Source organism: Xiphophorus couchianus, chromosome 3, assembly GCF_001444195.1.
Source record: "Xiphophorus couchianus chromosome 3, X_couchianus-1.0, whole genome shotgun sequence".
Classification (NCBI taxonomy): domain Eukaryota; kingdom Metazoa; phylum Chordata; class Actinopteri; order Cyprinodontiformes; family Poeciliidae; genus Xiphophorus; species Xiphophorus couchianus.
In genome coordinates, this window is record NC_040230.1 from 17,416,314 (window position 1) to 17,443,736 (window position 27,423).

Genomic DNA, 27,423 nt, shown 5'->3' on the forward strand with positions numbered 1-27,423 from the left:
TTTAAAACATACAAAATATTTCCCCCTGAAGTCTGAAGCATCGTTTCACATTAAGGCGCCTGAATTCAAATGGGCCAATCAGCGCGCTGGGTCGGACTCCAAAGCAGATAACGTCATACAGCTTCACATAAGTTTTACTTTGGACTACGGCATCAAGCGATCTTCACTTTTACCAAGTTGTTTCTATTTTCTGTGACCACACTTGGGCTTCAGTTACTTAAGAAAATAATAAAATAATCAAAATTTGCTTATTTATTAACGGCGCTGTGCTGTAGACAGCGAAGGTGGAAATGGTAAAGTCAAGTAAGCTTTAGCTCCCGCCTAGCATTGAAAATTAACCACTTGGACTAAAAAACAGCCTTCTGACCGTGCATGTTTCAGAGACGTGTGATTTAATTTAACTGTCGCATAAGTGTAGCTTCGTTTCGATGCTATGGGTGAAGTTTTTATGCCTTTTTTGATTCCAGGCTAGCTAACCTTACGGCTGCGTTCTTTCAAAGATGTATTCTTGCAGCATATTTGGAGAATCGGTTCAGTTCGTGAAAGATTTGAATAGAATTTCAGATCGTTGTATAACTTTCCTTCTAGTTAACTTAGAAAGTGAGCTATTATTGTTACAGGTTAGTTTTCTAAACTACAGAAAGTAACTGTTAGGGAAGCTCAAATATGAAAAACTGGACTGATAGATATCTGGTGTTATGCCAGATTTACCAATATTTTATTTTATAATTTTTTTTATCCGATTAATCGTAAGAATAATCGACAAATTACTCAATTACTAAGATATTTGTTTATATGACCAGCAGGGGGGTTCTTTTTAAAACAAGATGCACCAGAACACAGAATAGTTCACAATATTTTATTTAAACAATTTCATTTAAAACATTTCTTTTTAAAAGCATGGCTTCGGGCCCACTACTCTGTCCCTGGAAATGAAAAAGGATCATGTGAAATAAAAGTGACAATTTGAATTATTCCAAAAAAATAAACGAACAAACAAAACATGTAATGCCAAAGAAAACAAATTAGTAAATCAAAACAAAAAAAACAGACTCATTAGTAAGTTCAATAATAAGCAAACTGTAAAAGAAAAAACACAAACACTTTAAACGGTGGAACAAATCGTCGTTGTCCAATTTCAGTGCCCTTCAAATGGGCCAGAGGAGTCGTGCCCCGCTCGCTCAGCCTGTCCAATCAGCAACAGGTTGCCTTCAGAGCGGCCCAAACAAACACCGACAAGACAAGACAGCAGAGCGTCCAAGCGCTGCAACTCCCAAACAATCCTAAACCAAAAAAATCGCATTAGAAAACCCGTGGATTCAGGTAAAGTAAATTAAAATCTAAACAGGTAGCTTACCCAGGAGTAGTAGCACAGCCGACCCAGGGAGAGAGCGGATCAGCAAGCGAGGGCTAGATGGAAGCCGCACGCCGCAACAACCTCCAGCTGCAGCCGCTAACGCCAGCCGAGAAACGCTGCAGAAACGCACGGCAGGTATAGCACCAAAACCTAACCACAATCCCAGCCAGATGGTACAAAATGGCACTTACAATTCAGATGAGCGGATCAAGCACACCAGCCACTTGGGCAGCCGTCATGTAGTAGGGGAAACAAAGACACACACCTCGCAGTGGCCTGCTCAGCTATAAAGCCATTTGCCCCGCCCACCAATCAACTGCACGCTACTTGATACACCTGGTGCACTAGTGATGGTGAGATGAAGCCTCATGAGGCATTGAACCACTTGAGCCAACTGGTTCGAGAAAGGGTTCATTTCTTGAAGCTTCATGTGCACACGAAACCACCTACTGGCCAGGTGTATAATCACAGCCAGCTGTATCTTAACACGTGTGATGCATTGAATTTTTGTTTATTATGGCTCTTGGGAATGACTTCACAAAAGATGTAGGACGAAATCATTTGTCTACATAAATTATGTATACACATATGTGTATAATAAAATATTGTTTGAATGTATTCTCTGTGTGTAATTATTCCCAAAATAGTAGTGTCATGTGATATGGCATGTTGTGTAATAAAGTTTTTCTGTGACTCTAGAAAAATGGCCTGGGCTTAATCAGGCAGAGGACAGTGAAAGTGCTTGTGGAACTAGGGAGGGGGTAGTGAATAGGCTAATGCTTGTGTAACTTGGATGATTTCATGCATTTTTATTAAGAAACAACAATTTCTCCACAGTTTTTGGTTTCAAACGATTTCTCTTTTTTGACACTACATGGATGAGGTGTTATTATTGTACCCCAACTCCTTGGAGCACAATAAACACCTCACCTCTACAGAAAATAAGAAACAGTGAAAAATACAGTTCCTCATAAGCAAACATAATGCATCTGCAAATGTTCAGTTCACCTTACCTTGTTAGGGCTTATCAAATCAAAATGTTCCCACATAGGGGAAATCCTCCTCTTTCTCGCCGGCTCCATCCTACTCCTATCCTGTCCTCGCGCTCCTAAATCTCCTATCTATCTTTCTCCTAAACTCTCCAAACACCGAACTAACTGTCTCAAACTAAATAACCACTATCCAAACTCTGCTATCCAAACTATCAAAACTCTATCCACTCTCTCAACTGACCGCAACTCGCCTACAACAACCCACATGAATGGAGCCTGTGGGGTTTCTAAAGCTGTCAAACCCCGCGCCAACATCTGAGCCACTTCCCGAAGCAGTCACGTGGTACAGCCAGGCAGCGAGGCTTCGGACGTCATCGTTTTCGGCTCCTCCCCTAAATGAAGCAAGCCTCGAAACGCGCTTTACGGAAACGCCCCCTCCATTACTCGACACACGCCTCGAAGCCTCGGCACATCACATAACATCACTATGGTGCACATAGTTGGGAGGGTGGAACACCATCCCACCACATTTACAACAGCCAAGTAGTTCTGCTTGTAAAAATTGCATTATTGCTTTTTTTTTTTTTCCATCCTTACCTGTGGAATCTAATGCCAATGAATCCAGTTTGTCTTGTAAAATGGTTGAAACAAGTATACACAGCACATGACTTGGGGACCTCCGACCGCTCTACTGCCACATACAAGATGGCGGCGACGTAACACAGGACTCAGCTCTCAATGCATCTAGTATTTATGTCTATGGGTCCAACTGTTGCAACGGTTGCCTTGAGACGGATACTGCGAAGGGGAAAAGGAGAATGGATTTATCCTGGTAGGTGATTCCCACATTCCAAGCCCGCTCTGCACGATATGGTGACCGACTCGTTAATGAGGGAATTAAGTATTCAAACTGCTTCGCCACGTAGAGACCAAGCACCCTGTGCATAAGCAACACTTCGGGTGTCATCGTCTCTCATCACTCCCAGATGGGACCGTCTTATTGCAGAGAAACAAGCTCAGGGCTTCCATTAGTCATTATTGTGAGTTAAAATTTTCACGAAAGTAAAATGTTCATTTTTGTGGTGCATCTGTATCTTATTTTGAATGGATATGTAAACGTTACCATACCATAACAATCTGTCTCCTAGAAATACCTGATCCCTTTGGTAGTCCTTCATTGAAAACCTTGAATCGCTCTTAGTCTGATCCCTCCCCAATGGTTATCTGCCCTGAGAATCCTCACTACTGACTGATCCCCAAGACAAAATCTCCATCTGGGTCATAGGGATACTCAAACCCCTCCACCACGTTAAGGTGGCGATTCTGCGGAGGGGTCACCAGCAGATCGCGATGGATGTTTAATCCAAGGGATCCCCCATCCTAAGCAAGCACAAGGCAACAGTGGAGAGGATAACTCCCTTTAAAAGGAAGAAACCTCCAGCAGAACCAGGCTCAGGATGAGCAGCCATCTGCCGAGGCTGGCTGGCTTCAAGTGGGCAAAAATAAAAAACAAAACACAAAAATTGCAGCAACCTCTGAAAGAAGAAAGACAGATTTAGTTACAATGTTAGTTTACATTACACATGTTTAAAAAGGGAGATTTAGGAAAGTAGTGCTCTGTCTATAAGATAGCTATTGACAGAAAATAGTGCCCAGACTGTTGCAGTCTGAGCCTGTAGCAGTAAACTACCTCTCACTGGAGTCAGTCCTGAAAGAACGTAAAGAATTGTGTTAGTTCACCATTATCTAAAAAAATCATGTTGCTGTGTTCCCATATCCTGCACAGAAAATCTTTAATTTTGATTAAGAAATAAAGATGCACTGTTTTCAGAGTTTATGTTTATGTTTGAATATGTTAATGCTCTCAGACAATTTATGTTAAATGTAACAACAGTTTATGTAAAAGTGTCAGTGTTTTCATTTTAAATGGTGCAAAAACTAGAACTTAAATTCACAACATGGAATTGTAAAGGTTGCCAATCCATCCCAGGGCAACACAGTGACACACAGGACAAACAACCATGCGACACATACTCACACCTAAGGAGAATTTGGACAGATCAATTAACCTAACAGTCATGTTTTTACTGTGGGAGGAAGCTGGAGCACCCAGAGAGAACCCACACATGCCACTTTTATTATGTCTGAACCGCTTGTCTGCAAGGCAACAGTGCTATCAATTGTGCCGTTGTGCAGCTCTCATACTCTAACCATTAGAACAAAATCTACACTATTACAGTATAAATGGACTATGAGAATGTACATCACTCCTGTAAACCTGAATAAATTTAACCTGATCATCCTAGATTTGTGTATGCATTACATTGCTTATGGCAATGCAACAAAATCAGTGCTTTTTGGGAGGAGGTAAAGAAAATAAGAATTATTCCAAAAGATATTTTAATGGATCCTGCTCAATTTAGAGAGAGGCAGGACAATCAACCATGCATGCACACACTCACACCTAAGGAGAATTTTGACAGACCAATTAACCTAACAGTCATGTTTATACTGTGGGAGGAAGCCGGAGCACCCGGGGAGAACCCACACATGCCACTTTTATTATGTCTGAACCTCTTTGCTGCAAGGCAACAGTGCTACCAACTGCGCCATTGTGCAGCCCCCATACTCAATCCATTAGAACAAAATCTAGACTATTACAGTATAAATGGACTTTGAGAATATACATCACACCTGTAAAACTGAATAAATATAACCCCATCATTCTAGATTTGTGTATGCATGGTGGAGAAAGGGGCACTATTACATTGCTCATGGCAATGCAACAAAATCAGGGCTTTTTGGGAGGAGGTTAAGAAAATAACAAGAATTATTCCAAAAGATGTTTTAATGGATCCTGCTCAATTTAGAGAGAGACAGGACAAACAACCATGCACAGGACAATCCATGACGAGCACAGAAGTCCAGCAACAGTTCACTACCGGAGTTCAGGTCAGCGGGGCCATTCCTCCCAACCACACCCCTCCAGGTCTCACTGTCTTTGCCCACTGTCCCGTTGAAGTCCGCCAGTAGAACAAGGGAATCCCCATGAGGGGCACTCTCCAGTACACCCTCCAAGGACTCCAGAAAGGGTGGGTAGCCTGAACTGCTGTTTGGTGTGTAAGCACAAATAACAGTCAGAACCTGTCCCCCCACTCGTAGGCGGAGGGAGGTTACCCACTTGTTCACCGGGGTAAACCCCAACATACAGGCACCAAGATGAGGGTTGGGGGGACAACAAGAAAATGTAATTGGTTCATGTTGTACATGTCTGAGAGCCTTTATGTATGTGTGTGTGTTGTTTTTCCTTCTTCATTTGTTTGTCTACTTATGGTTGACTGGTGTATCTGTTTTTTGTGAGGACTTAAAATTAATTATCTAAACATATACAAAAGTAATATATGAAAGGAGAAAACCCTTTCCTCCTTGTTGTCCTTGTCATTCAGCAAGTTCTCCATGCACTCTAAAGCTATAGAGGCAGGTGTAATCCGGATGACCCCAGTTGCTGTTCACCTGTAGATTCACGTAGCGGAAGGAACCAACTTTATTGGCCTGTAAAGTAGATTAATAATCCATAGTTACAAATAGAAAGACAATAGAAACAAAGGAGGTCTGTCTTAAAGTGCATGGAAGCCTAGTTCAACTGGCCTTGCTGTAAAAATATTTTGCATAGTTTTTCTCAAGATAGCATGGAGGTTATACTGATATCCTGCTAACCAGAAAACAAAATGTTATGTAGTAACACAGGGATAACAAATGAATTGTTATCATGACAAAAAATAATATTTTTTGCTACAAACTTGACTAATAGATTAATTTTTCAATGCTATCTACCAGTTGCAGTCTCACGCAACAGCTCTGGAAGTGCAGATTAACATAATTTTTATGATTTAAATAGAAATTTTCATTGGAGCATTTTGAATGGAACAATAATACGGTATCTGCCATTTTATTTAAAGTTGTTTTTTTTTTTTATTGAATGCTAGAAACACCCAGTGAAGAACCTTATGGTTGTATGTTAGGAAAGATGATCAATATTTATAACAGGGTCAGTCACTCTGGGCTTTTGTGAGAACTGTATTTAGTTAATAAAACATTAATTTGACATATTTACGGGAAGTCTGAAGGTCTGTATTCGGTCTCCATCTTCATCATATAGGAAAGTTCCCAAATGACTCTCCTCATCTTCTAAATTCCTCTTTCCCTGAGACAAAATTAGATAGAAATGCAGTTCATTATCTTGTTCTTTCTATATATGTGAAAGTTAGTTGGTGTATCTAAAGACACATCACATCCTGAGATGAGCAGAAAATTCATTAGTGCAGACAGAAAGTTTGCATAGTTTAGAATGAGATCAAGTGATGTCATAATGAATCATTGCTATCACATTTTAAATGTATGCTTAAAATATACTATAGGTGGATATGTATGATTTACAGTTTTGACACTCCTTTTACTTGACTTACATAGACAGAAAATTCTCTAGGAGCACTGGAGACTGACGCAGTTGGGGAAACAATCTTGGGAATATGACCCAGCGACACATGAGTGACTGTGGCTTTGTTTGACAGTTCGACGGATAAACGTCCCGGGAAGCCTTCAAAGGCCCAGCATTGTCCTGGAATCAGATCAGTTCCTCCCTGAAAACAGAAAACAGAATAAAGTTTAGGTGGCGTACCAAGACTAAGAGAAAAGGAAATCCTCAAGCCTAATATTACATCAAGCCTAATATTACACCATTTTTCCTACTATTCCTTTAATGATCTGAGTGTCATTCAGACCTGAATAACAATGTTTGGGCCTATTGGAGGTAGCTTCCCAAACCATCTACATCCTTTAATGCTCTGATATGTTTTTGAGGTCATCTTGTGTAAAATCGTTGCTCCTGTACACAGAACATAAAAACAGAAATAATGTGAGTCAGAAAAATTTAATACTGAAAATTTGAAAAGTAGTTTACGATCATATTTGTAATGGCTCACCTTGAGACCCCAGAGCAAAGTTGGGCCACAGATCTGCTTGTGGTAGAAGGTACTCAAGCTTTGCCTCCAACGACTGCAGCCTGGAGAGATATACCTGATCCTCACCTCCAGAGATTGTAACCTGTGCACAACATAAAAGTTAACAGTTTGTTCTCATGTTTGCTAGGGATAGTTAAATCAGTGTTAAGATTAGGAAGAGAAAGCCTACCATGTCTGTTAGAGTTGGTGTGACATATAATTCTGAAGATCGCGAGTGCAGGGAAATAATTCGGCAAATACAAGCTGATGAACATGAGCAGAAGATGACAGTGAGACAACATTTAAAATACAGCCTTTCTATAACACTTCCAAATTGACTATTTGTTGAAGGAGAGTATTTACCAAAGACGACAAAGATGACAAAGACAAAGACAAAGATGTTATAACAATCCCGTATCAGAGTGTCCATGGTCTGGTTTTCTTGGACAGTCATATTGTCCTCAAGGCTATGAAACCTCTCTCTAAATGTTGCCTCCCCATGTACAGGGCGACCTGTTATGCGCCTCCTTCTGACCCAAGATGGAAAATATACAAGTGAGTAAAGATGTAGATATATCAGCAGATGACTGCATAAAACATAAGAGTTAAAAAAATTGCTGATTTAATATACCTGTTTGGCATCTCTCTGTATGAAATAAGTGGTTGTCCATACATGTCATAGTACCCATTTCTTATCAAACGTTCACTTGTTCTTGGCATGACTGAAAAAAAAAAAAAACAAAGACATGGAAAAGTGATCGGTGACTGGCACAAAGCATGTCTAAAATGTACAAAACAACTCTACAGTAAGTCATTTTCATAGTAAACACTAAATTCAATGATGTAATAAATCTAAAACTTAATTTAATGTTGATCAGATCATCATTTACCTATCATAAGAAATATATCATTTCATGTGTGAAAATCATAAACTATCTATAAAACTTGAAGGAAGAACTTTTTTTTTTTGCATTTAAAACTACCTAATATTTTTCTGCTGTTTCAATACTCAATGAACTTAGCAAATATGCAAAAAAGGTGCCAAAACACAAATGAGACATTGGATATTTACATCAAAAAGTTAGTTTGATGTTGAGCTAAGAACATCAAATCATTACTAACAACTTGTCTTGCTTAACCTATTTGCAACATCGCTGGCACAAAAACTCTAGCACAAAATTACAATTTTTTCTTTGCCTCACTAATTTTACATACTTGAACAACTGAAGCTCAGTTAAATTCCTTGAAGTTATATATCCGAAGTCTAATTCTTCAAATGTATGAATTCCTATAGGAACTCCTCTCTTATTGACAAAAGTTCCAAAAGCACCTGATGACAAGTCAGCCTATGTGACATCACAATGCTCAACAGAACCTGCCCCAATTCATTTCTGTCTCTTTGAAATGAATTGTTGAAATTCAGTTCAAACATTTAAAAACCTTGGCTTGCTCTAGAATGGGTGGTTATAATCCCTAATGTTTTAATGTGTAGTGGCATGTTTTATTGAAAATTGTAACATAGCATGGCTGTTTGTTGAAGTAATAACACCCTTGTCCCTAGTGGGGTCAGGAGTTGCTGGTGCCCATCTCCAGCTAACGTTCTGGGCGAGAGGCGGGGTACACCCTGGACAGGTCCCCAGTCTGTCACAGGGGAACACAGAGATAGACAACCATGCATAAACACACTCACACATAGGGAGAATTTAGATTTACGTAACAGTCATGTTTTTGGACCGTGGGAAGAAGCCCAGAGTACCTGGAGAGAACCCACGCATGCACAGGGAGAACTTGCAAACTCCGTGCAGAAAGAGCCCGGGCTGGGAATCGAACCCAGCACCTTTTTGCTGAAAGGCAAAACTGTGCAGCCAGGACAGTAAATTACAGTTTTAATTTGTTTGATTCTATGAAGCATAATCAAAACTATTAGGATTGACCTGAAAAAAAATGTCTGTTTCTTGGCAACACAAAGTTTATAAAAAAATTTCCTAGTACAAATTGTAATGAAACTTGCTTTTTTTTCTTGCTTTTCTTAAACAAATATTTAATTTACTATAAGATGGATATTTAGATGGACAATAATTAACCAGATTATTGTCTCATTTGTGTCTAAAGCAACCTCTTCCCATAATCCTAAACGCTGCCCATCCATTTTCTTCAGGCGTATTGTGTCCTGTGCAAACGTAGCACAGAAGGATAGAAACATATAGCACAAAACATAGTTTATGGCCAACACAGGTGGCTACAACAACAGCTTTCATTTGTCAGAAAACAAGAACTTTTTTAAGGTTTTGTGGTCATTATCAGGATTTTTAGTAATAGCTTTTATTTTTAATAGAACTAAATATTAGTTTATATGATGTTACTCTGAAGGAGGCCATATTGTAGCTCATCAGATCCATGAAATCTTTACAGTATACTAAAATTAAGCATTTATTTCACAAAATTGTATCCAAGTTTTGTAAATTGTCAGTTATGGTGTTGACACATCATGGTTGTGACTAACATCTTAGGAAGAAAACAAGAAGAAACTAAATAACATAAGATAAGTAGAGCTGCTTAGCCTTCTTAGCACAAGAGAAAGGAAGAGGTCATGGGGTCCTGAGAAGTTTTGATGCCCTCCAATAATGCCTGATTTTTTCCCCCCCATTCTTTTTATGTCTGACAGCGTTGACAAAAACTTGGGACAAATTTCAATTGAGTTGGAAAATATATAAAAATGATTTTTGATTCAATTTATTGATACTTTTATAATTATTTATTTGAATACTTATACTTAATTGTCATAATATATTAACTTAGTATTCCTTTAATTGTTCTAAACTATTATAATGTATTGAGTTCTGTTCCAGTAGAGGGGATTTTAAAGACACCATCCACTTACTACAATATTTAAAATAAAAAAATATTCAGCAAACACCAGGAAAACTTACATTGTTGTGCTCAGATGGCTCAGGTTAGTTTAGTCAGATATTTGAAAAAATATATATTTTGTTAAAATGTTGTGCTTTATCCATAGGACCTGTTTTGTCCCTCTTCTCAAGAATCACTGAAATTAGTTTTTGGCTGCAATATATTTCTTGCCAGAAGTTTAAAGAAATTGAATAAAAGACAAGAAGTGTGACAATTGACAGATTGCACTTTAAAGAATAAACATAGTTTTATGTTGACTTGATGTAAAGTGGTTTACTTTAAGTAAGTATATAAACTCATTCCAGTTAAATACAAAGCTGTACATTTAAATTTGAATTTAAATGTAAAACTTTGTATATTTAAATTAAGATTTGAACCATTTTAATTCATATTGACTTGAATTAAGATGTTTCAGTGCAAAAATAAATAAAAACTGAAAAGATAGTTTAAAATTAAAGTTGCATAATGCTAAACGTGCAAATTCCTTTCCTTAGATATAAAATCAACCTGTATTCATAGATTTAGAAAGTAAAGAATAGAAATTTTCCCATTTCAATGCAAAACGTTGTATATTACGTTTGGTAGTTAAGCGGAACCTTATGCCATTTGACAGAAGTAAATATCAATATTTATAAGAGCAACATATGATGAGAAACTGCCAGTTAGACGCTAAAAGGTTCACCTGAGCAGTTTCAGAAATATTTTAATATCCAGAGGAAACCAGCAAAATACTGCTTTCTGTCACATTTTTAAAAGTTAATAGAATATAATATGCGCTATTAATTTAAAAGGGAAAATTGCTTATTTCCTGACAAGCCTCGCATCCTAGAGTTAAATATTAGTAAATACAAACAACCACTAGCGATATTAAATTAATCGGGGAAAAAATAGCACAGAGTTACAGATTTTAATATATCTTAATAGGACATGAATTAAGGGAGCCAAAATAGCAAAAAAGAGAAATAACAGAAACAAAAGAGCCTTGAGCTGATATCCGATTATTTTATGAACAGTGGAAAATGACGGGGCACAAACGTGACTGGCAACAACGAAGGGGGCGTGGCCTAAATTCAGCCGGGACAGGAAGGGTTTTTTTTTTTTTACTCTTCAAAGTGCTGCTTTCGCGGCTCGGTTATTCTGATTTCCCCCGAAAGCCAGCATGTTCGAGGTGAACATTTGATATATTAAAAACAACAATAGATATGATGACATTAGTACACCAGCAGTGTTTATACTGAATGGGTCCATCACACGGACTTCCGATTTTGTCCCGTTCAGGTAAGAAGACCATTGGATCAAATCATCAAAAGACAGCTAAGCAGTTTAAGCTAGGTGCTCTCCCTTATAGACACAGGTGATTGAGGTTACAGAATGTGAGTGATGTGTTATAAACCATGTTTAAAGCGTGATCATTCATTAGTTTTATGTTATAATCTAGGTCTGACGTTTTGGTGGCTTTATGTGAATTTTTGTTTTAAGTGAAGCTGTTCACTGGACGTCAAATGGAAGATCAGATTAAGAAATGTCCTAACTTGGTGAATGTGCTTTATGTGAAATTATTTAAATTTCAATTAAAATGTTGCAGAGCAGGTTTAGAGAAGAGTTAAGCTGTGCCTCACCCAATATTTGTAGACGGTGTATTTCATGTGTAAATCCACACAAGGCAAGGGTGTGGTGCTCAGATCAAAAATAACAACACCTAACAACACCTTATGGACATTACACCATGTCCATATTCACTGATGATTTTAAAGGGAACATGACTATTTTACACTGTTTTTAATCATGACTTGTGGCATAACCATATTTTGAAGGAGTGTGGCTGTTAAACTATTCATATTTAAACTTTTTGTCATTTTGTCTGTTTACAGCAGTAAGTATATTTTATTAAGACTTTATAACAACATAAACTATGTTGTTATAAAGTGCATAGGCCTGCATTTTATTTCAACGGAATGCAATGTAATTCTGTGACTTTGTATTTTCCACTACATGCACGGACATTCAGTCAAAAGCTAGTTCTTCCTGGGAACTCTGGTGCATATGTTGGCGCTGTTTGCAAGAAGAAGGACACCATAAATTTATAGTCTCTTTTTCTCTTTTAGCATCTCTGGGGAGAGAGACTTACCTCTGGAATAAGGCCACAGCAGGATATCTGGATGCTGTTCAACCTTGTTTTTGTTTAGAGACAACGGGGAGCCATGGTTCTACGGGCGTCTCCTTTCCCCAACGGGTTTGTTGCTGGCATCCACGCCATAGGATGGGCATTAATTGTGCCGTGCTTCTGGTATCTTGATCGCGTTATTGCTGTGTGCAAGTCCACCACAAAGGAGAGGAAAGAGCGACAGGAGGAAGAATGCTACCTCCACCCTCTCAAAATCTTCTTTGGCTCTATTTTCTTTTTCATTTTCTTCCTCCTCACAGCCCCCTTGGCTTTCCTGGGATTTTTGCTCTGGGCGCCGCTTCAGGCCTGCCGCCGGCCGTTTTCCTACCACAGAGTGGAACCGACCTCAGCAGAGAGGGAGACAAACAGAGGCTTTGAGCAAACGGGAAAGGCGTCCTTTACCTTTGCCTCAGCCAATCTGTGTCTCTTACCAGACAGCCTGGCTCGCTTCAACAACCTGGGCCACACCCAGCAGAGGGCGTACGAGATCGGCAAGCGTATCGCGAAGAGCGTTGTGCGACCCAATGTGATAATCACGGTGGAATCTCCCAGCAGCTGCGGCCCTGCCAGCCCCTCTGACAGCATCATCCCCAGAGCATGCTCAGACACAGACGGAGGCTTGGAGGGGCAGTCTCAACCCACAGGAGATCATCGATCGGAACCAACCGAAAGTTCGGCATCCTCTGATGGCGCAGAGGAACCACTGACCGAACCATCCTCTTCCCAACTGAATTATAATGAGAACTCCAACAAACAGGGTCAGTCTGATAACAAGAGTCCTGCTGTTTTGTTCTCCCAGCGTATTCGTCAGCAGGATGAGGAACCCTGGGAGGTGTCACCCTTCTTTCCAGCCAATATCGATATACTGTGTCTCGATGAGGTGTTTGATAAGAGAGCTGCTAAAAAGCTCACCAATACACTTAAACCATTGTTTGGACACATACTGTATGACGTCGGCGTGTACGCCTGCCAGCCGCCGTGCAGATGTTCTGCCTTTAAGTTCTTCAACAGTGGTCTGTTCATGGCCAGTAGGTTCCCAGTGCTGGAGGCCCAGTACCACTGGTTTCCCAACAGCCGTGGGGAAGATGCTCTGGCTGCCAAGGGTCTGCTCTCCACTAAGGTGCCTGGTTAATCTGACAATAAATAGTTTTTTATTTATGTGTTGAGGAATGTACTAATATATCAGCTGCCTGAGCTAATCTATTATAAGAGATTGAGTCACAAACATCTAAAAAGATATCCTAAATAGTTAAACATGCTGGTTCAACTAGATAACCTTTGCTTCCTGATTAAGGCACAAAATGCTATGTAAATAATCCAAACAGGTTATTAAGTTAAATTAATTTAAAAACTGTTGGAACTAAAGGTGAAACAATCAAAATATTCCTGACCGAAATCGATTTTGATTTTATTCTGAAAACTATCCTGCTAATTCTATTTTGTTTTTAATTTAAAGGCTATAATGCACAATAGAGAAACCTTGTGTGTTTTTTAACACATAAGGTATTTAATCCATCAGAGATTGGAGGAAAATTAGCCCCACTTATGCATTGAAGCATGTGGGGATCTGTTTTTTATTAAACTTAGAACAGTACAAGCTGTTGGGTGATTTGTTTATACTTCAAAAATGCTGGGAAGTCTTAGTTTGCATAAAATGAACCAGAAAAAATGCTGATTTTTTCAGCATTTTACTTACCATTCGTCTATCTAGCTAACTAATTGGAACCACAACACATGTCCACTGTTAAGTATGGTGAAGCATCTGTGATGCTGTGGGCCTCTTGCTTGGCTCTGGGAATCTTCTTAAGGATACCCAGGAGTTTGAATGATCAAGAGAGATTGTCTGAAGAGGAATAATAAGATTATTCTCCCTGTATGCTCCAATCTACCAAGATTGGAGCATACAGTAAGAGGAGAGGTGTATTGTTGTCAAAATAAGACTTATCAGGTTTAGTTTGTATTTTTCTATTTAAGCTATATGAATGCCTTCAAATTAAAGGTTGGGTTGTCTTTTTAGAAGTTAAATTTGATATGATGCTCCTGCTAAACATGATGAATTTTTTGAAGAAGGTAGTCAACAATAGTGGAAGATGCCAATAAGTATGGGAGGGGGCTGCATTTGTTTTACCAGTAACCCTAGGATAAGATCAAACCCCATGATTTGAACATTTTCAGGTTCTAATCGGGCAGAATCAGAAACAGAAGAAAGTGGTTGGCTATTTCAACTGCACGCATCTTCATGCACCGGAGGGTGAGCGCCAATTTCATATTTGGTTCGATCAGATAGGCGCACATTCTTAAGCAACGTTCCCCGTGTTGTCCACAGGTGAGGGGAAGATTCGCTGTGACCAGTTGGACATGGTCACCAGGTGGATCGGGGAATTCCAGGCCGCCCACAAACAGCCTGATGAGGAGGTGGTTTTTGATGTTCTCTGCGGGGATTTTAACTTTGATAACTGCTCACCTGGTATGTCTCATTCGTAGTTATAGCTGGTATTATGTTAAGATTTTGGACATTTTCCACAGTGTTATTTTAAAGCTCATTTTAGACCTATTTGAATAAGCATGTAATCTGTGCTGTGTAGATGATGTTTTGGAACAGAACCACAGTTTGTTTGAGGAGTACAGAGATCCGTGCAGAGCAGAAGCTGGAAAAGAGAAGCCCTGGGTTATTGGTTGGTATTATTTACATCTTTAAAGCTAGACTACATACAGCACATACAGACTGTGTTTTCTTTTCATTAACCAAAGGTACTCTGCTAGAGCAGCCTTCTTTGTATGAGGAGGATGTGAATTCCCCAGAAATGCTACAAAGGTATTTTTTTCTAGCTTTCTTCTGTTTACTGAGGCAGAAATATGATGAGAGTAGCATTATTTAAATTTAGAGTATTCACTGTGGTGACATAACGAACTGTTTTCTTTTCTTTGTGTCTCTGTAGGACTTTGGTAACAGAGGAGGTGAGGAAGCAGTACATCTCTCCTCCTGTTCCTAAACAAGGTGTTCCTCTGGTTTACCCAGAACCCGGCCAGCCTTGGATTGGGCGTCGGATTGATTACATTCTCTACCGGGAAACCTCTATTTCAAAGCTCTGCAGAACAGTACGTTCACTGTTGAGTTCTTTCCTTACTCTGCTCTGTTCCCATTTAACCCATGTTCCTCCTAATTCTAGAAAATAGCCTAATAAATTGAGAGTTCATAATATATTAACAAATTAAAGCAAGACTAACATATTTGGGTTTGCTTTTACCCATGCAGGAACTGGAAGAGGTGACCTTCATATCTCAGCTGGCTGGGCTTACTGATCATATTCCTGTTGGCTTAAAATTAAAAGTCAGTATGAACGGTGACTATGATGATGAATGAGAGCTAATTTTAAAGAGCAGGGCCAAATGTACACAATTTTACACAGTTTTACTTTAAACTGTTTATTCACATACTTGAATTTGTAATTTTAGAAAAACCTTTAGCCACTGGTAAGTGTGTGACACAGGTGGAACTTACTTTTTTAAAATATTTTTTTATTGTTTCACATTTCATATGCATTTTATACATTTAGAGCTGCTCAGAGTTGTTGGATTGATCTTTATAAAGCTACATTTTGAATCAGCAGAAAAGAAAATTCTTAAATAAATTAAAAAGACTACTTTCAGTTTTCTATCTTGCTATGATGTGTCATCTAATATGATGTCATATCTGACTATTAAACTCATTGATCACAGGTGCCATTAAGTTCATAAAGTTTGCATGCATGATCACAAATTTATTATATGTTACAACCAAACAGCTGCTACGGGTTTGTGTATTTATAGGTTGATTTGATTATATCACTCAGAATAGATTAGTATGATCAGAATAATTAGGATGATTACTAAGAGATTAGATTATGTCAGATTGGTTTAATTGTTTTTCTATGTAATAAATTATATAATTTAAAAATGCTCCTTAGTGTCTTCTCGTGTTGTGTTCTTCAACTGTTTAATGATTAGCATCATTTTATGCTATAAAACATCTACATTCGATTTAAAAAAACAAACAAACTATACGATATCTACAAGAGAGCAGCATTTTTTCATGGGACTATTCAAGAGAAATGCAGTGTACTCAATGTTAATTTTATACAGTTAAACCCCAAATTATTCATAGTCCTTTTAGATATGATATTAACGTAAATAAAATCATCTAAATGATCTTTTTAAAATTGGTACTTCTTTTACTTTGTTTCATTATCATGTTTAATTTTCAATCACAAACAACCTTCTTCTTTGCATTTAAAAATTATCTAATCAAAAGCCACCAGACGGTCTGTGAGTATTTCTTACTTTAACTGTTAGTCTCAACAAATCAGTGAAACAAAAAATGAAAATATTACTATCTATTTACTACAGATGACTAGTATGTCGTGATTCTAATTAAGTAATTAAACATGTTACTCTGAAAGTGCTCATTGTGTTAGGACTTGTATCACTCTATCATAAGTCAAAATAAACCATTTAAAGCTGGTTTATAATCCTTTTTTTTTTTTTGCTTTATAATCCCACCTTGTAAAATACAGCCAGTGCTGTTTGATATTATTCGCCGACAGGTGGCGGTACTTCCAGTTATTTTGTTCTCCTCAGAAAACAACGAAGACCTGTACAAACCAATCAGAATCCAAAGACAAGATCCACTTCCTGGTTTTACCGCCCGTGGGGAACGTTAACGGAGAACGACTGTTTTGTGTTGTAGCTTAAAAATCATGAATATTCTGTGTAGATCCAGGATATTGGTATCTTCAGTTTGTCGGAAAAGTAGTTTAATAGATCAGTCGGCTGTTCCTAGGTGCACGAGTTTGATATTCAAAGCCCGGTGCCACAGACTTGCTGTTAATTTATCCTCATGTCAACAACGGTGGCGTTACGGAGCGTGTCTCAAGTGTCCCTTTGAGTCAAAAAGATGCTACACAGACAGAGGTGAGGGCAGACTCACAGAAAGACCGGAGAAATTGGAGGACGAAACCGAGGAGGTGGAAGATAACAGGAGTAACTCTAACTCCCAGAACCAGGGTAAGAAATATCTATCTGCTATAATAATAAAACATATTATTATAGCAAGCATGTTTTTTTTTACTGTATAAATGTGATAAAATGATCCAGAAAGTGAAAGACTCATAAAATTATGGGAACATGCTGTTTGTTGCTAATCAAGGCAAAATTAGCCAGTTCCTGTCATTTATTGGTGATTGACTAGTCCAGCACTGTTTTTTTTATTATAATCTTATGTACTAAATATTTTTAATAGAGGCTAGTTATTTTTTACTATTAAAGGTTACAAAAAGTATTTATTTTTCAACTTGCTTTCTGAAATTTAATATAGAATACTTTATATTAATAATAAACAGTCAAATTAATTCATTATGAAAGTCAGACAGTCTTAAAAATCCTCAAATACTTCAAAATGTTCTTATTTTGTCCAGGATTTTCCGAGGTGTTCACTCTCGACGTTCTGATCTCTCTTCTGCGTCAAGAAAATGCTGTGGACCTGTGTGTGATTAAAGTGCCGGATCATATTCAATATGCAGATTACTTCATTGTGGTCAGTGGTGTGTCACCAAGACATCTCCGTGCCATGGCTCTTTATGCTATCAAAGTGGTAACTATTCTTGACTTGCTTTCTATTTGATATATTTATAAAAGCAGCCTACATTTGTTTTCAAAGTCAGTACTAAGACTTGCTCTCCTTCAGTTCAAGTTTATGAGGAACCATGGAGAGCCGCATGTCAAAATTGAAGGCAAAGATGCAGAGGACTGGATGTGTGTTGACTTTGGTGCGTAAATCTCCTAAAGAAAATGTTTTTTCCCTACTGGTGTTGCTGTTTTAAAAGTAGATTGTGTTTCTTTCTCAGGTAAAATGGTTGTTCACTTCATGTTGCCTGAGACCAGAGAAGTGTATGAACTGGAGAAACTGTGGACTTTGCGTACCTATGACGAGCAGCTGAAGAAAATTCCTGCAGAGACGCTGCCTGAAGACTTTATATTTGATGCCAGCGAATTTACAAAATGACTGTATATTTAAACAGAGCCAGAAGTCAATTAATTCATTACAATTTTTAGCTGACCTTTTCAGTGATTAGTTGGTTCATGTGCTTTTGTATTAAATAAAAAAAAATTAACAAGATCAGTCTTTACTTTTTTTTTGCATCGCCAGTATACCATACTGGTAAAGTTTGTAAAACGACTTTGAGTTCTTTGATATCTGCAGCACAGTCCCCAATAACTTTGAAGGACTTTAAAATTAAAACTTAGTTTTACTTCCTTTATCATCTTGATGACAGTGCCAGGTAACAAGATCAATATGAAACCTTGTTAGTTACAGATCCAGCTGGTTTAACTTTCTAAATAGTTGCCCAGTGCAGGTATGAGAAACTTTAGACCAGAAGCTATTTTCTTGTCACCACATCCTGACTTATTAAGATTCAGACAAATCTGCCTCGCCTGAATGAAGTGTTCTCTTATATTTCCCACTTTTAAGAGTGGATATGAGAATTTGGTCTTTGTTACATTGAAACTGTACTTTGAAGCATGAGATAAAGGATCACAGGACAAAAGTACAACAATGTGGAGTTTTTATTGCAGCAACTTGGATATGCAAAAATATTAATTTAACCTCAGAATTGATGGTTGTTTGCAAACATGATTCTAATTCAATCAGTCAATTAACCATTATTTACAGATATTCTGTGGGAAATGTACATGAATATATAGTGAACAGGTAAAATTAGTCTGTAGGACTGAGGAAAAGCTGTTTTTTCATGATCAGGAGGAAATAAAAGATTTAGACATAAAAATGCTATATATATATATATATATATATATATATATAGTACAGACCAAAAGTTTGGACACACCTTCTCATTGAATTCAATTAGAAAGTGTGTCCAAACTTTTGGTCTGTACTGTATATATATATATATATATATATATATATATATATATATATATATATATATATATATAGTACAGACCAAAAGTTTGGACACACTTCTCATTGAATTCAATGAGAAGTGTGTCCAAACTTTTGGTCTGTACTGTATATATATATATATATATATATATATATATATATATATATATATATACTGTATATAGCAAAACTATTTTGTCTTGCACACCCCTAGTGGGTTTTTTAAGGATATTTTTGAATTTTTCAGCAGTGGAAGTTAAGCAACACTGTTTTTTTCCAGAACTCCCCTTTACAATGTTAACATTTCAAAGTATCTGTAGGGATGGAGAGTGGTTCCAGTTAACTTCATCTAGAAAGCTGTGCAATAGCAGATTATAACAGTTTGCACACCTTGTGACCTTTCAATTATTGGACTGACTCACAGCAGTTTGATGGGTACAAAAAGAGGGATGGAAGGTAATCAAAGCCAACCATTTCAAATTGATGTTTTCTACTTGTTCAAACAGTTTGATTGGAGCATACAGGAAAAACGATGCTGTTAGCTAAACTTTTGCATACGACATGGTTTAACCCAGCACTTAAATTGACTGAAAGTCTGACCTCTAGCTGAACATCACTGAACCATGTTAACATCAGTTTTCAAAATCAAGTTTATGAAGTATAAAAACAGCAGCACCACTGGTTCAAACCTTCTACTCAACAGCTTCAACGTACTAGCCAACCTCAATACACAATCAGTGTCTGACTCTAATATAGGGTCCAACTCCTAACTACTAATTATAACACAATGTCTTTAAAATCAAACACACACTCTGTTTGGTGCCAGTGGTGATTCTGACATAAAATGTTGCTCTGGGCTACTTTTAAACCATGGACAATTACAAGTGAAATTGGTCATTTTACCCAGTAAGCAGTGGGCTTCAAGCTTGGCTATATTGATAAAATATCTCCCATTTATATCTGCTTTATCTTCATACTGCAGATTGTCACTTCAGTCAAACTCCAGTCTCTTGTTAGATCAAACAAATTTATTTCTAGTGTTAGTAAAATTTGTACATGATTAAATAACAGAGGATTCATTTTTGAACATTTTCTTATTTTATCATGCACTAGCCATATTATGTGACAGATCAACACAAAATAGAGCAACATTGTAATATGGAAAGAAACTACTACAAGCAAGGTTTTCTAACTGTTCTATAATAAATTTGTGAAGTGTAGCATAATTACTATGCCCCCTGTATGCAACCACCTAATAGCTGAGTTTCTTGGGGGGGTGTCTCTACTAAGCAAAGACTCATCTGACTGATCTTGAGCTTTTTGTTGGGTATCAAGTAAAATTGAGCAGCAGATTATGTAAGACATTGACGTTTTTGATTGTGATGTGACAAAAGGTGATAAAGTTCAAGTTGCATTATTAATTTTGTAAAGCACTGCATAACACATAGCATATTAATATAAACCTATAACCTCCAAGGTCATAGGGTCATATAACCCTATGTAGCCACAACTACACTTCATTGACTCGTCAGGTGATATGCCTGTGCAAACCTCCTGCTTGAAAGCTTTTGTGCTACTTAAATTAAAAAAATTAGGTCTGGTGATGTGTTTTTACCACATTCTGTGTTGTGGTATCAGTCCAGGTCACTTTGTCCCCTTTATCTGCATGTTTACAGGTTTAACTGGCTCTCTAGCCACAGCTATATGTGTTGTTTCGGCTTGTATACTGATAATCACTCTTGACTGTTTGAAGATGCATAAATATCTTTTTCCGTTTTCCTTTTGACCTTTATGCTGTCTTCCGATACTGTCATACTGTCTTGTTCCTGTATAACAAACTCTTAGGAATAAAGAAATATCAAATAAGTTTCGACAAGCAACTATTTTAAATTGCACTGATTTTGTATTTGGAGGTCTAAAAACATGCCCATTACTTAAGGTTTATAAATGTTTTGTTTCTAGTTATGCTGTATAATATAAGCTTATCTCTGGTGAACTTTAAGGAACACTGAAATGTGAAAGAAATTTTCCACTCAGATTTTGCTGTGTGACATAACGATGTCATTTTACCTACTGTTGTGTGGTCATTAGGAGTCGACTTGTTGATGGAGTAGATTATGAGGAAAGGGGCGATTGGTTACAGCATTCTGCAAGCAGCAGTGGCAGACTATCTCTCCTGCATGAGTTGTTTTTGTATAAAGGTGCAGCACGCTGCCCTAAATGGATCATTTCATGCAACATAAATGAACAAAGCCAATATAAAGCTTTCCATCCTATACTTGTGTGTATGTGACAACTTAATGTTCTGCAGAGAAAACAGGCTGGATAATGGGCAGCTGTTTTATCACTCTCTCAGTATGCATCTATTGGGGAATTAATCATTCATCTCCCAGTGCCTCAGAACACTTTCAGGCCACTGTTGTCCACACTGTTGGGATTCCTGGGCCATTTTAACATCAAGTAAAATATGCTTTGATCAAAACCATTCCATCTTAGCTGTGGCCTTAGGGATTGTTGCCTTTCCAGACACTGAACCTCCACCACAGTTTAGTCTGTTGCAGCCTTTTATGTTTCCCCTGTAATGATCTTTGGAAATATGTTTATTTCTAAAATCATGTAAACTTCAACCAATTTCCATGTTTCTCTAGAAGAAAAGCATCTCTTTAGCATGATACTGCCATCTCACCATGTTTTGACAAAGGTGAAATCAGGGTGATATTTTAGTGTTAGTGATAGTTTTATGTTTGGCACAGAGACCAAACAGTTTCATATTAATCTGGTCAGACTAGAACACCTTCAATGGCTGTATTTGTGCTTCTCTTTTGAAGTAGGTCATGGTGGTGACGACGTTAGGAGTAATCGTTGGGCAGTCATTGGGTTGCCAGCTCAATTCCTGCTCCGCCTGCCTTTATTACTGGAGTTGGTTGTTTTTGTCAGACTGCCCCAGGGTGTGGCTACAGTTAACTAACTTGCCATTATCAGTGTGTGAATGTGTGTGTGAACAGAAATGTCTGATTTTGGGGCTTGAACAGCGCTATGTAAGTTTGATTTAATTTCATTTAACTGGATTGAAATGAAATCGCGGCACATGAGATACTCAAATATATTTTCCTCCTGATGTCACCTAACTGAAATTGCTCTCAAAACAAATCGCTTTTGATCAGTTGTGTTAACTATGTGAGATTCAAAGTATTTGTATGTGATGCTTGTGTTTATGTAGTTTGGAGGCTGCCTGTTGCTCTTTGGAATACTTTAATAGCTTTAAAACATTTGACATGTCAAAAACATTTGACACAATTTTGTTAAATTTGATGGTGATGGATGGGAATTCACTTATGCCTGAGGGCTCCTTGATCTTCACCACACTGTTTGTTCACTAACATTCTATGACAAACTACTGAGGCTTTCATGGAACAGCTGTATTTAAGCTGAGATCAAATATGTCACATGTCAGATTTTTGTTTAAAAACAAAGAACTCTATTTTTATGCACAAATACGCTCTTGTTGCTGTTCTATTGTGTAAAATGTGAAAAGAAAATGATATCATTAGTCAAAATGTCATACATTGTATTTGTTGAAAGAACACAGACGATGTCTCTTGTACCAAACAGCACACTTGGGAGACTCTACATTGTAACCACCTGGTCCATGTTTGTCTGCCAAACGCAGTGAGACAGAGTATGTAAATCAAATGTACAACACTGAGCAGATTCTCTGCACAGCATGTGTTTATTTTCTAAGGAAAATTATAAATTGTCAAAGAGAAAGACAGTTTTGTGCTATTTTGCTGTTATTTTATTGCTTTCACTGCCAGAATCCAGAGTGACAACTGAACAGGAATAAAAGAAGACACTGAACACCATGACACGTTGACAATATGATTGGTTGTATCAACAGAAAATGAAGGTTTTGTTGCTTATCACCATCAGAAGGCAACTGGGAAATGATGTAAAATTGTTAATACATGGCTATGTGTGTTTTATATAACATCTCAATATTTATTGAAAAATGTGAGACCAAAGAAAAAATTTTTTTTTCACTTTTCTATGTTCTGTTCATGTAAGACCTGTGCTAAAGTTCATGTCTGTCATAGATAACAGCAGCACTCATCTCCTGTCAAATTTCACTTGAGTGCTCCTCAAAGAAAATAGTTGCCATTAGACTTGTCTTGCCATTTAGAGGGCTGAGAGCAACTTGTACCCTCCATCACCTGAAATTAGAAGTTTGTGGGTTTGTCTGATTTGCTGAGCTGTTTTCCTGTTGTTTGGTATGGTTTGAACCTGTGCAGTCTGGTATGGATCAGAATTGCCAACCTAAATCAACTATGTGTCAGTGCAGAAAAAGCACGAGTGCAACTGTTTCGTATCCCTGTTGATTCAAGAGATGTGTTTATGGCTATAGCTGGACTGCTTGAGTGTAATTATGAGGCATTACAACGGAAGAAAAAGCTGTTTTCATTAGTTTGTTTTATAGAGGAGCTTATCTGGATGTTTTCTCAATCAGCTGTAGCATCATTTAACCAGGCACATGCAGCTTTCAAACATCAGCCATGGAAAAAGCTTCATATCATTAGCTTTACTCAAGAATATCAAGCAAGATGTGATCATCTAATCTAATTACTGTGAGAATTTCCTTTATAAGAAAATGTGCTGTTTTAACCCCATAATCAATGCATAATAAAGTTAAAATACAAAATAAAATATGAATCCATGATGTAGGGCTCAGTGATCTTGCAAAACATTAATTTGTGGTACTATAAAGCAGAAATAATTAATTACTCACACACAATGAACTTCTAATGTGACTCATCTGAAATTATTTAATAGAAACAATGGGGCATATGTAGTCCATCACGTCAAACAACTTTTTAATGAGCCCAATGCCGACACCTTTTGTGTTTTCATAATGTAACTGTGCATCTCCATTTTATTTCACTGCTCGGCCATTACAGGTTTAATTAAGCTAATGAGGCAACAGATATTTCTCAGGAGTGGCTTTGAAGGAAAATGAAATCAGCCCCTCTGCCACCCCCTCTCCTCACGCTCTGCGCTCACTATAAAAGACAGGGCAACGTTGGGAATCTGCAACAGGCGCTCGTGAACAAGCAAGAAAACCCACAACGGCACTTTTATCAAATTATCAAGAGTAAGGAAGTTTTCTGTTTCATCTCAGTTGAAACTTCATTTTTGACAAGAAATCTGGAGTACCTTTTGATTTAGAGTGTGTATTCTGTGTTGGTGTAAAATCTTTTTGCTTAGTAAGCATTTGCCCCTAAATTTTAACCTAGGACACACTCCGACGCTGTGATGTCACCAACTCTTCTGGCTCTTTGCTTGCTGGCATGTTTCCTCTCTGGCAGAGATGCTTATCCAGTCAAGCCTGCCAATCCCCGGGAAGGAGCTCCGCCTGAGGAGCTTGCCAAGTATTACTCTGCACTGAGACATTATATCAATCTCATTACAAGACAGAGGTAAGTTTTTAAATTTCTTTTATATTTTCTTAAGTGCCTTAAATCACCTGAGTCTATCAAGAAGGTGCTGATGTGATGATTATTTTACTTTTTCATGCACAGGTATGGAAAAAGAGACAACCCAGACACTGTATTTTCTGACCTGTTTGTGAAAGAGAGCGCAGAAACTCTTCCAGGATCCAACTATATACGGTAAGAATCTAATTGGCTGAATGATCTGTAACTAAGACACAGAGTTTTACAAATAAAAAGCAAGAGAGATAGAGATGCAACCATCAATTGATAAGAGATCAGAGTCAGTTTGGCTTTCTTAATTGGTTCTAATCAGTGACTGGCAGGTTAAATACTGAAAAGTCTGATCTCTTTCGCACTAGAACTTTCATCATTAGGTTTATAACATACTCCATGCACTGTAATATTTTTTGAGCTTAAACAATTGGAATAAAAGGTCGGGACATACACTTTGAGGCATAAATGCGGTCAAATGTGTAACTTCTTCATTTTCAGTTGTATTCAAAAACCACTACCTCTATCAAAAAACCTGTAGAAGATGTATTTCTCCATCATGTAGTATAGTCAGAATCGGTCAAACTGTCAATCAGTAGGGCAGATGTAAAATGTATCGCTCAGTAAAACTCTGACTGGTGCATGTGTAAGATCAAGACTATCAGTGACTGATGAACTTTGTATGTATTCATGTAGATACGAAGGTCTCCCGGGGTGGTGATTCTGCCTGCTTTGTCACATCCAGAAGATGGTACAATATGTCTCTTACCAACATGGCAGAAACTTGTGTTGCATGAAATAAACTTCATTTGTCTGTCTGTCCGGCTGTGCTCTAATTTATTTGATGATTTTTGATCGTGGGCGGAGGGGCACTATTTATCACACTAAAATTAAGAGAGGCTTTTTTACCATATATAGAAAGATGGGAATGTTAGCCCTTATGTGACTGCAATTAGTGCACTAAATATATCTTTTGTAGTAGAATATAGGTAGAATAGAGATTTATCACTGCTTATCTGAAAACTTGAAAAAAAAGCAGGAAAACACAGTTTGCAGAAAAAAACTATATAATATATTAAACTTATATAGAGCTTTTTAGGACAGTCAAAGACTCACACATGTAATCAAGTGGAGATTACCTGGGGTTTCCTTTGTGCCCCATATTATTTAGATTAGTCATCTGTGAATTCACTAATGTATGCAGCTAGTTAGTCTGAAAGCACGACAAAACTCAACGGCTGTCAATAATGGTATGTTAATATCTCCTTTAAATATTTTAATTTCTTTTAATTCAAATACTTTTTGTAGCATCTTATAATTCTGCAATAATGTTGACATCCCTCTAAATGCCTTACACAGTAAGACAAACAATTACAACAATTCCTCATTATGCATCAGCTTGGAGTCAAATCATTCATCTTTGCAATCTCTGAAGTTACCACATTCAGAGAGATGTCCAGGTAATCCCATCTTAAAATAATCAGAAATTAAAATCATTTGTAGGTGCAGTCCCTTCAAACATTTTCACATTTTGTCACACTAGAATGATAAACTTCAATGTAGTTTTATTTATTTTCCTTTTTAATTGATTAACAAAAAGAAACCCTGGTCTCTGAAGGAGTGTAGTGTTGCAGCATGTATGCCATATAACGTCCGCAAATAGGAGATTTAGGTAGATGACAATCCATGTAAATGCCAGTGATTCCCAAAATTGGAATCAAGATCTATTTGGAAAAATGTTAATACAAAACAAAGGTAACAAATGTAATTTGTAAATGTAAATTATACTGCTAAGTTACCTTATTGTAATGGATGCATGTATACTTCATTGAGTCCTTTGCTACCTGTAGGACTAAAGCTGATAATTTCAGGAACCACTGACTAAGCAGAACCTCCATAACAATGCCACTGATTGAAATAAAAAGTGGTTTATGAAAGTAAATAATTAGTAATAATTAATAACTATTAAAGTTAGTTATCTCTGTTTGGGTGAAATTGATTGCTCCCTCAATCGCAGCCTATTTCTACATAGTCTCAAGACTGCAGATCCAGTCTTGAGACTTAATAAATCACCCTCCAAACTAGCGGCAGCAGTAATCAGCAAAATCCTGGTCGAACTGCATGTCTGCCAACCTTATCAAACACACTACTTCTCAGTTCGAAGCTATAAGTGCGGTTGTTTCTGGCATAATAAGAAGCCTTGTTGTGATTACTTGCTGAAGGCTGACTGTCAGAAGGAACATAAGCTTTTTAAACAGAGTCCAAATTTCAAGGCATCAGCTTATAAAGTCTAATGTCTTTTAGATTATGTTTGGTATATACAACATTTTTATATAAACTGAAGGTAACATAGTTACTTGATTGTACTATGAAATGGCACTCTTTGCTTGGAAAATACATACTGTAATACCGCCCCTTGAAGTGGTTGGACTCAGTGTCATAAAGTCGTAGGGTAATAGCAACCCCTTCTGGTAAATTAAAGCATTGCATTTTCAATGGGTATATTATGCGGAGATTTAGTGCTAATAAATGTTTTTTTAATTTTTTTTTATTGACTTCAAATGAAATGTAAACTGAGACAAT

General features: G+C 37.5%; 4 protein-coding genes and 1 long non-coding RNA gene across 6 annotated transcripts; 3 read left to right on the plus strand and 2 right to left on the minus strand.

Annotated features, from left to right (window-relative positions):
- Positions 1-845: 845 nt before the first annotated feature.
- On the minus strand, positions 846-1,698 carry LOC114141982 (uncharacterized). Its single transcript, XR_003594935.1, has 3 exons — positions 1,549-1,698; positions 1,358-1,473; positions 846-1,283 (listed from the first exon to the last, which is right to left on the minus strand). It is a non-coding gene; the product is annotated as an uncharacterized LOC114141982 (long non-coding RNA).
- A 2,400-nt stretch (positions 1,699-4,098) lies between these two features.
- LOC114142145 (SUN domain-containing protein 2-like) lies at positions 4,099-12,500 on the minus strand. 2 transcript variants are annotated; one of them, XM_028013258.1, is made up of 8 exons: positions 12,388-12,500; positions 7,981-8,071; positions 7,713-7,876; positions 7,540-7,613; positions 7,332-7,452; positions 7,131-7,234; positions 6,816-6,989; positions 4,099-6,553 (listed from the first exon to the last, which is right to left on the minus strand). In XM_028013258.1, exons 2-8 carry the CDS (start codon positions 8,067-8,069, stop codon positions 6,446-6,448), a joined length of 834 nt encoding a protein of 277 aa, XP_027869059.1. In that variant the 5' UTR covers positions 8,070-8,071; positions 12,388-12,500; the 3' UTR covers positions 4,099-6,445. The 2 variants fall into 2 exon arrangements, with proteins under 2 accessions (XP_027869059.1, XP_027869057.1); XM_028013256.1 differs by having other exon boundaries at positions 7,713-7,879.
- On the plus strand, positions 12,425-16,363 carry smpd5 (sphingomyelin phosphodiesterase 5). Its single transcript, XM_028013255.1, has 7 exons — positions 12,425-13,543; positions 14,599-14,674; positions 14,750-14,890; positions 15,009-15,098; positions 15,175-15,238; positions 15,363-15,522; positions 15,680-16,363. Exons 1-7 carry the CDS (start codon positions 12,461-12,463, stop codon positions 15,785-15,787), a joined length of 1,722 nt encoding a protein of 573 aa, XP_027869056.1. The 5' UTR covers positions 12,425-12,460; the 3' UTR covers positions 15,788-16,363.
- Positions 16,364-17,076: 713 nt separating this feature from the next.
- Positions 17,077-18,580, plus strand: malsu1 (mitochondrial assembly of ribosomal large subunit 1). The gene is made up of 4 exons (XM_028013259.1): positions 17,077-17,466; positions 17,877-18,052; positions 18,146-18,227; positions 18,306-18,580. The coding sequence occupies exons 1-4, from the start codon at positions 17,160-17,162 to the stop codon at positions 18,461-18,463; spliced, it is 723 nt and encodes a 240-aa protein (XP_027869060.1). The 5' UTR covers positions 17,077-17,159; the 3' UTR covers positions 18,464-18,580.
- Positions 18,581-24,244: 5,664 nt separating this feature from the next.
- LOC114141905 (peptide YY-like) lies at positions 24,245-25,663 on the plus strand. The gene is made up of 4 exons (XM_028012806.1): positions 24,245-24,509; positions 24,652-24,834; positions 24,937-25,026; positions 25,537-25,663. Exons 2-4 carry the CDS (start codon positions 24,671-24,673, stop codon positions 25,559-25,561), a joined length of 279 nt encoding a protein of 92 aa, XP_027868607.1. The 5' UTR covers positions 24,245-24,509; positions 24,652-24,670; the 3' UTR covers positions 25,562-25,663.
- Positions 25,664-27,423: the final 1,760 nt, after the last annotated feature.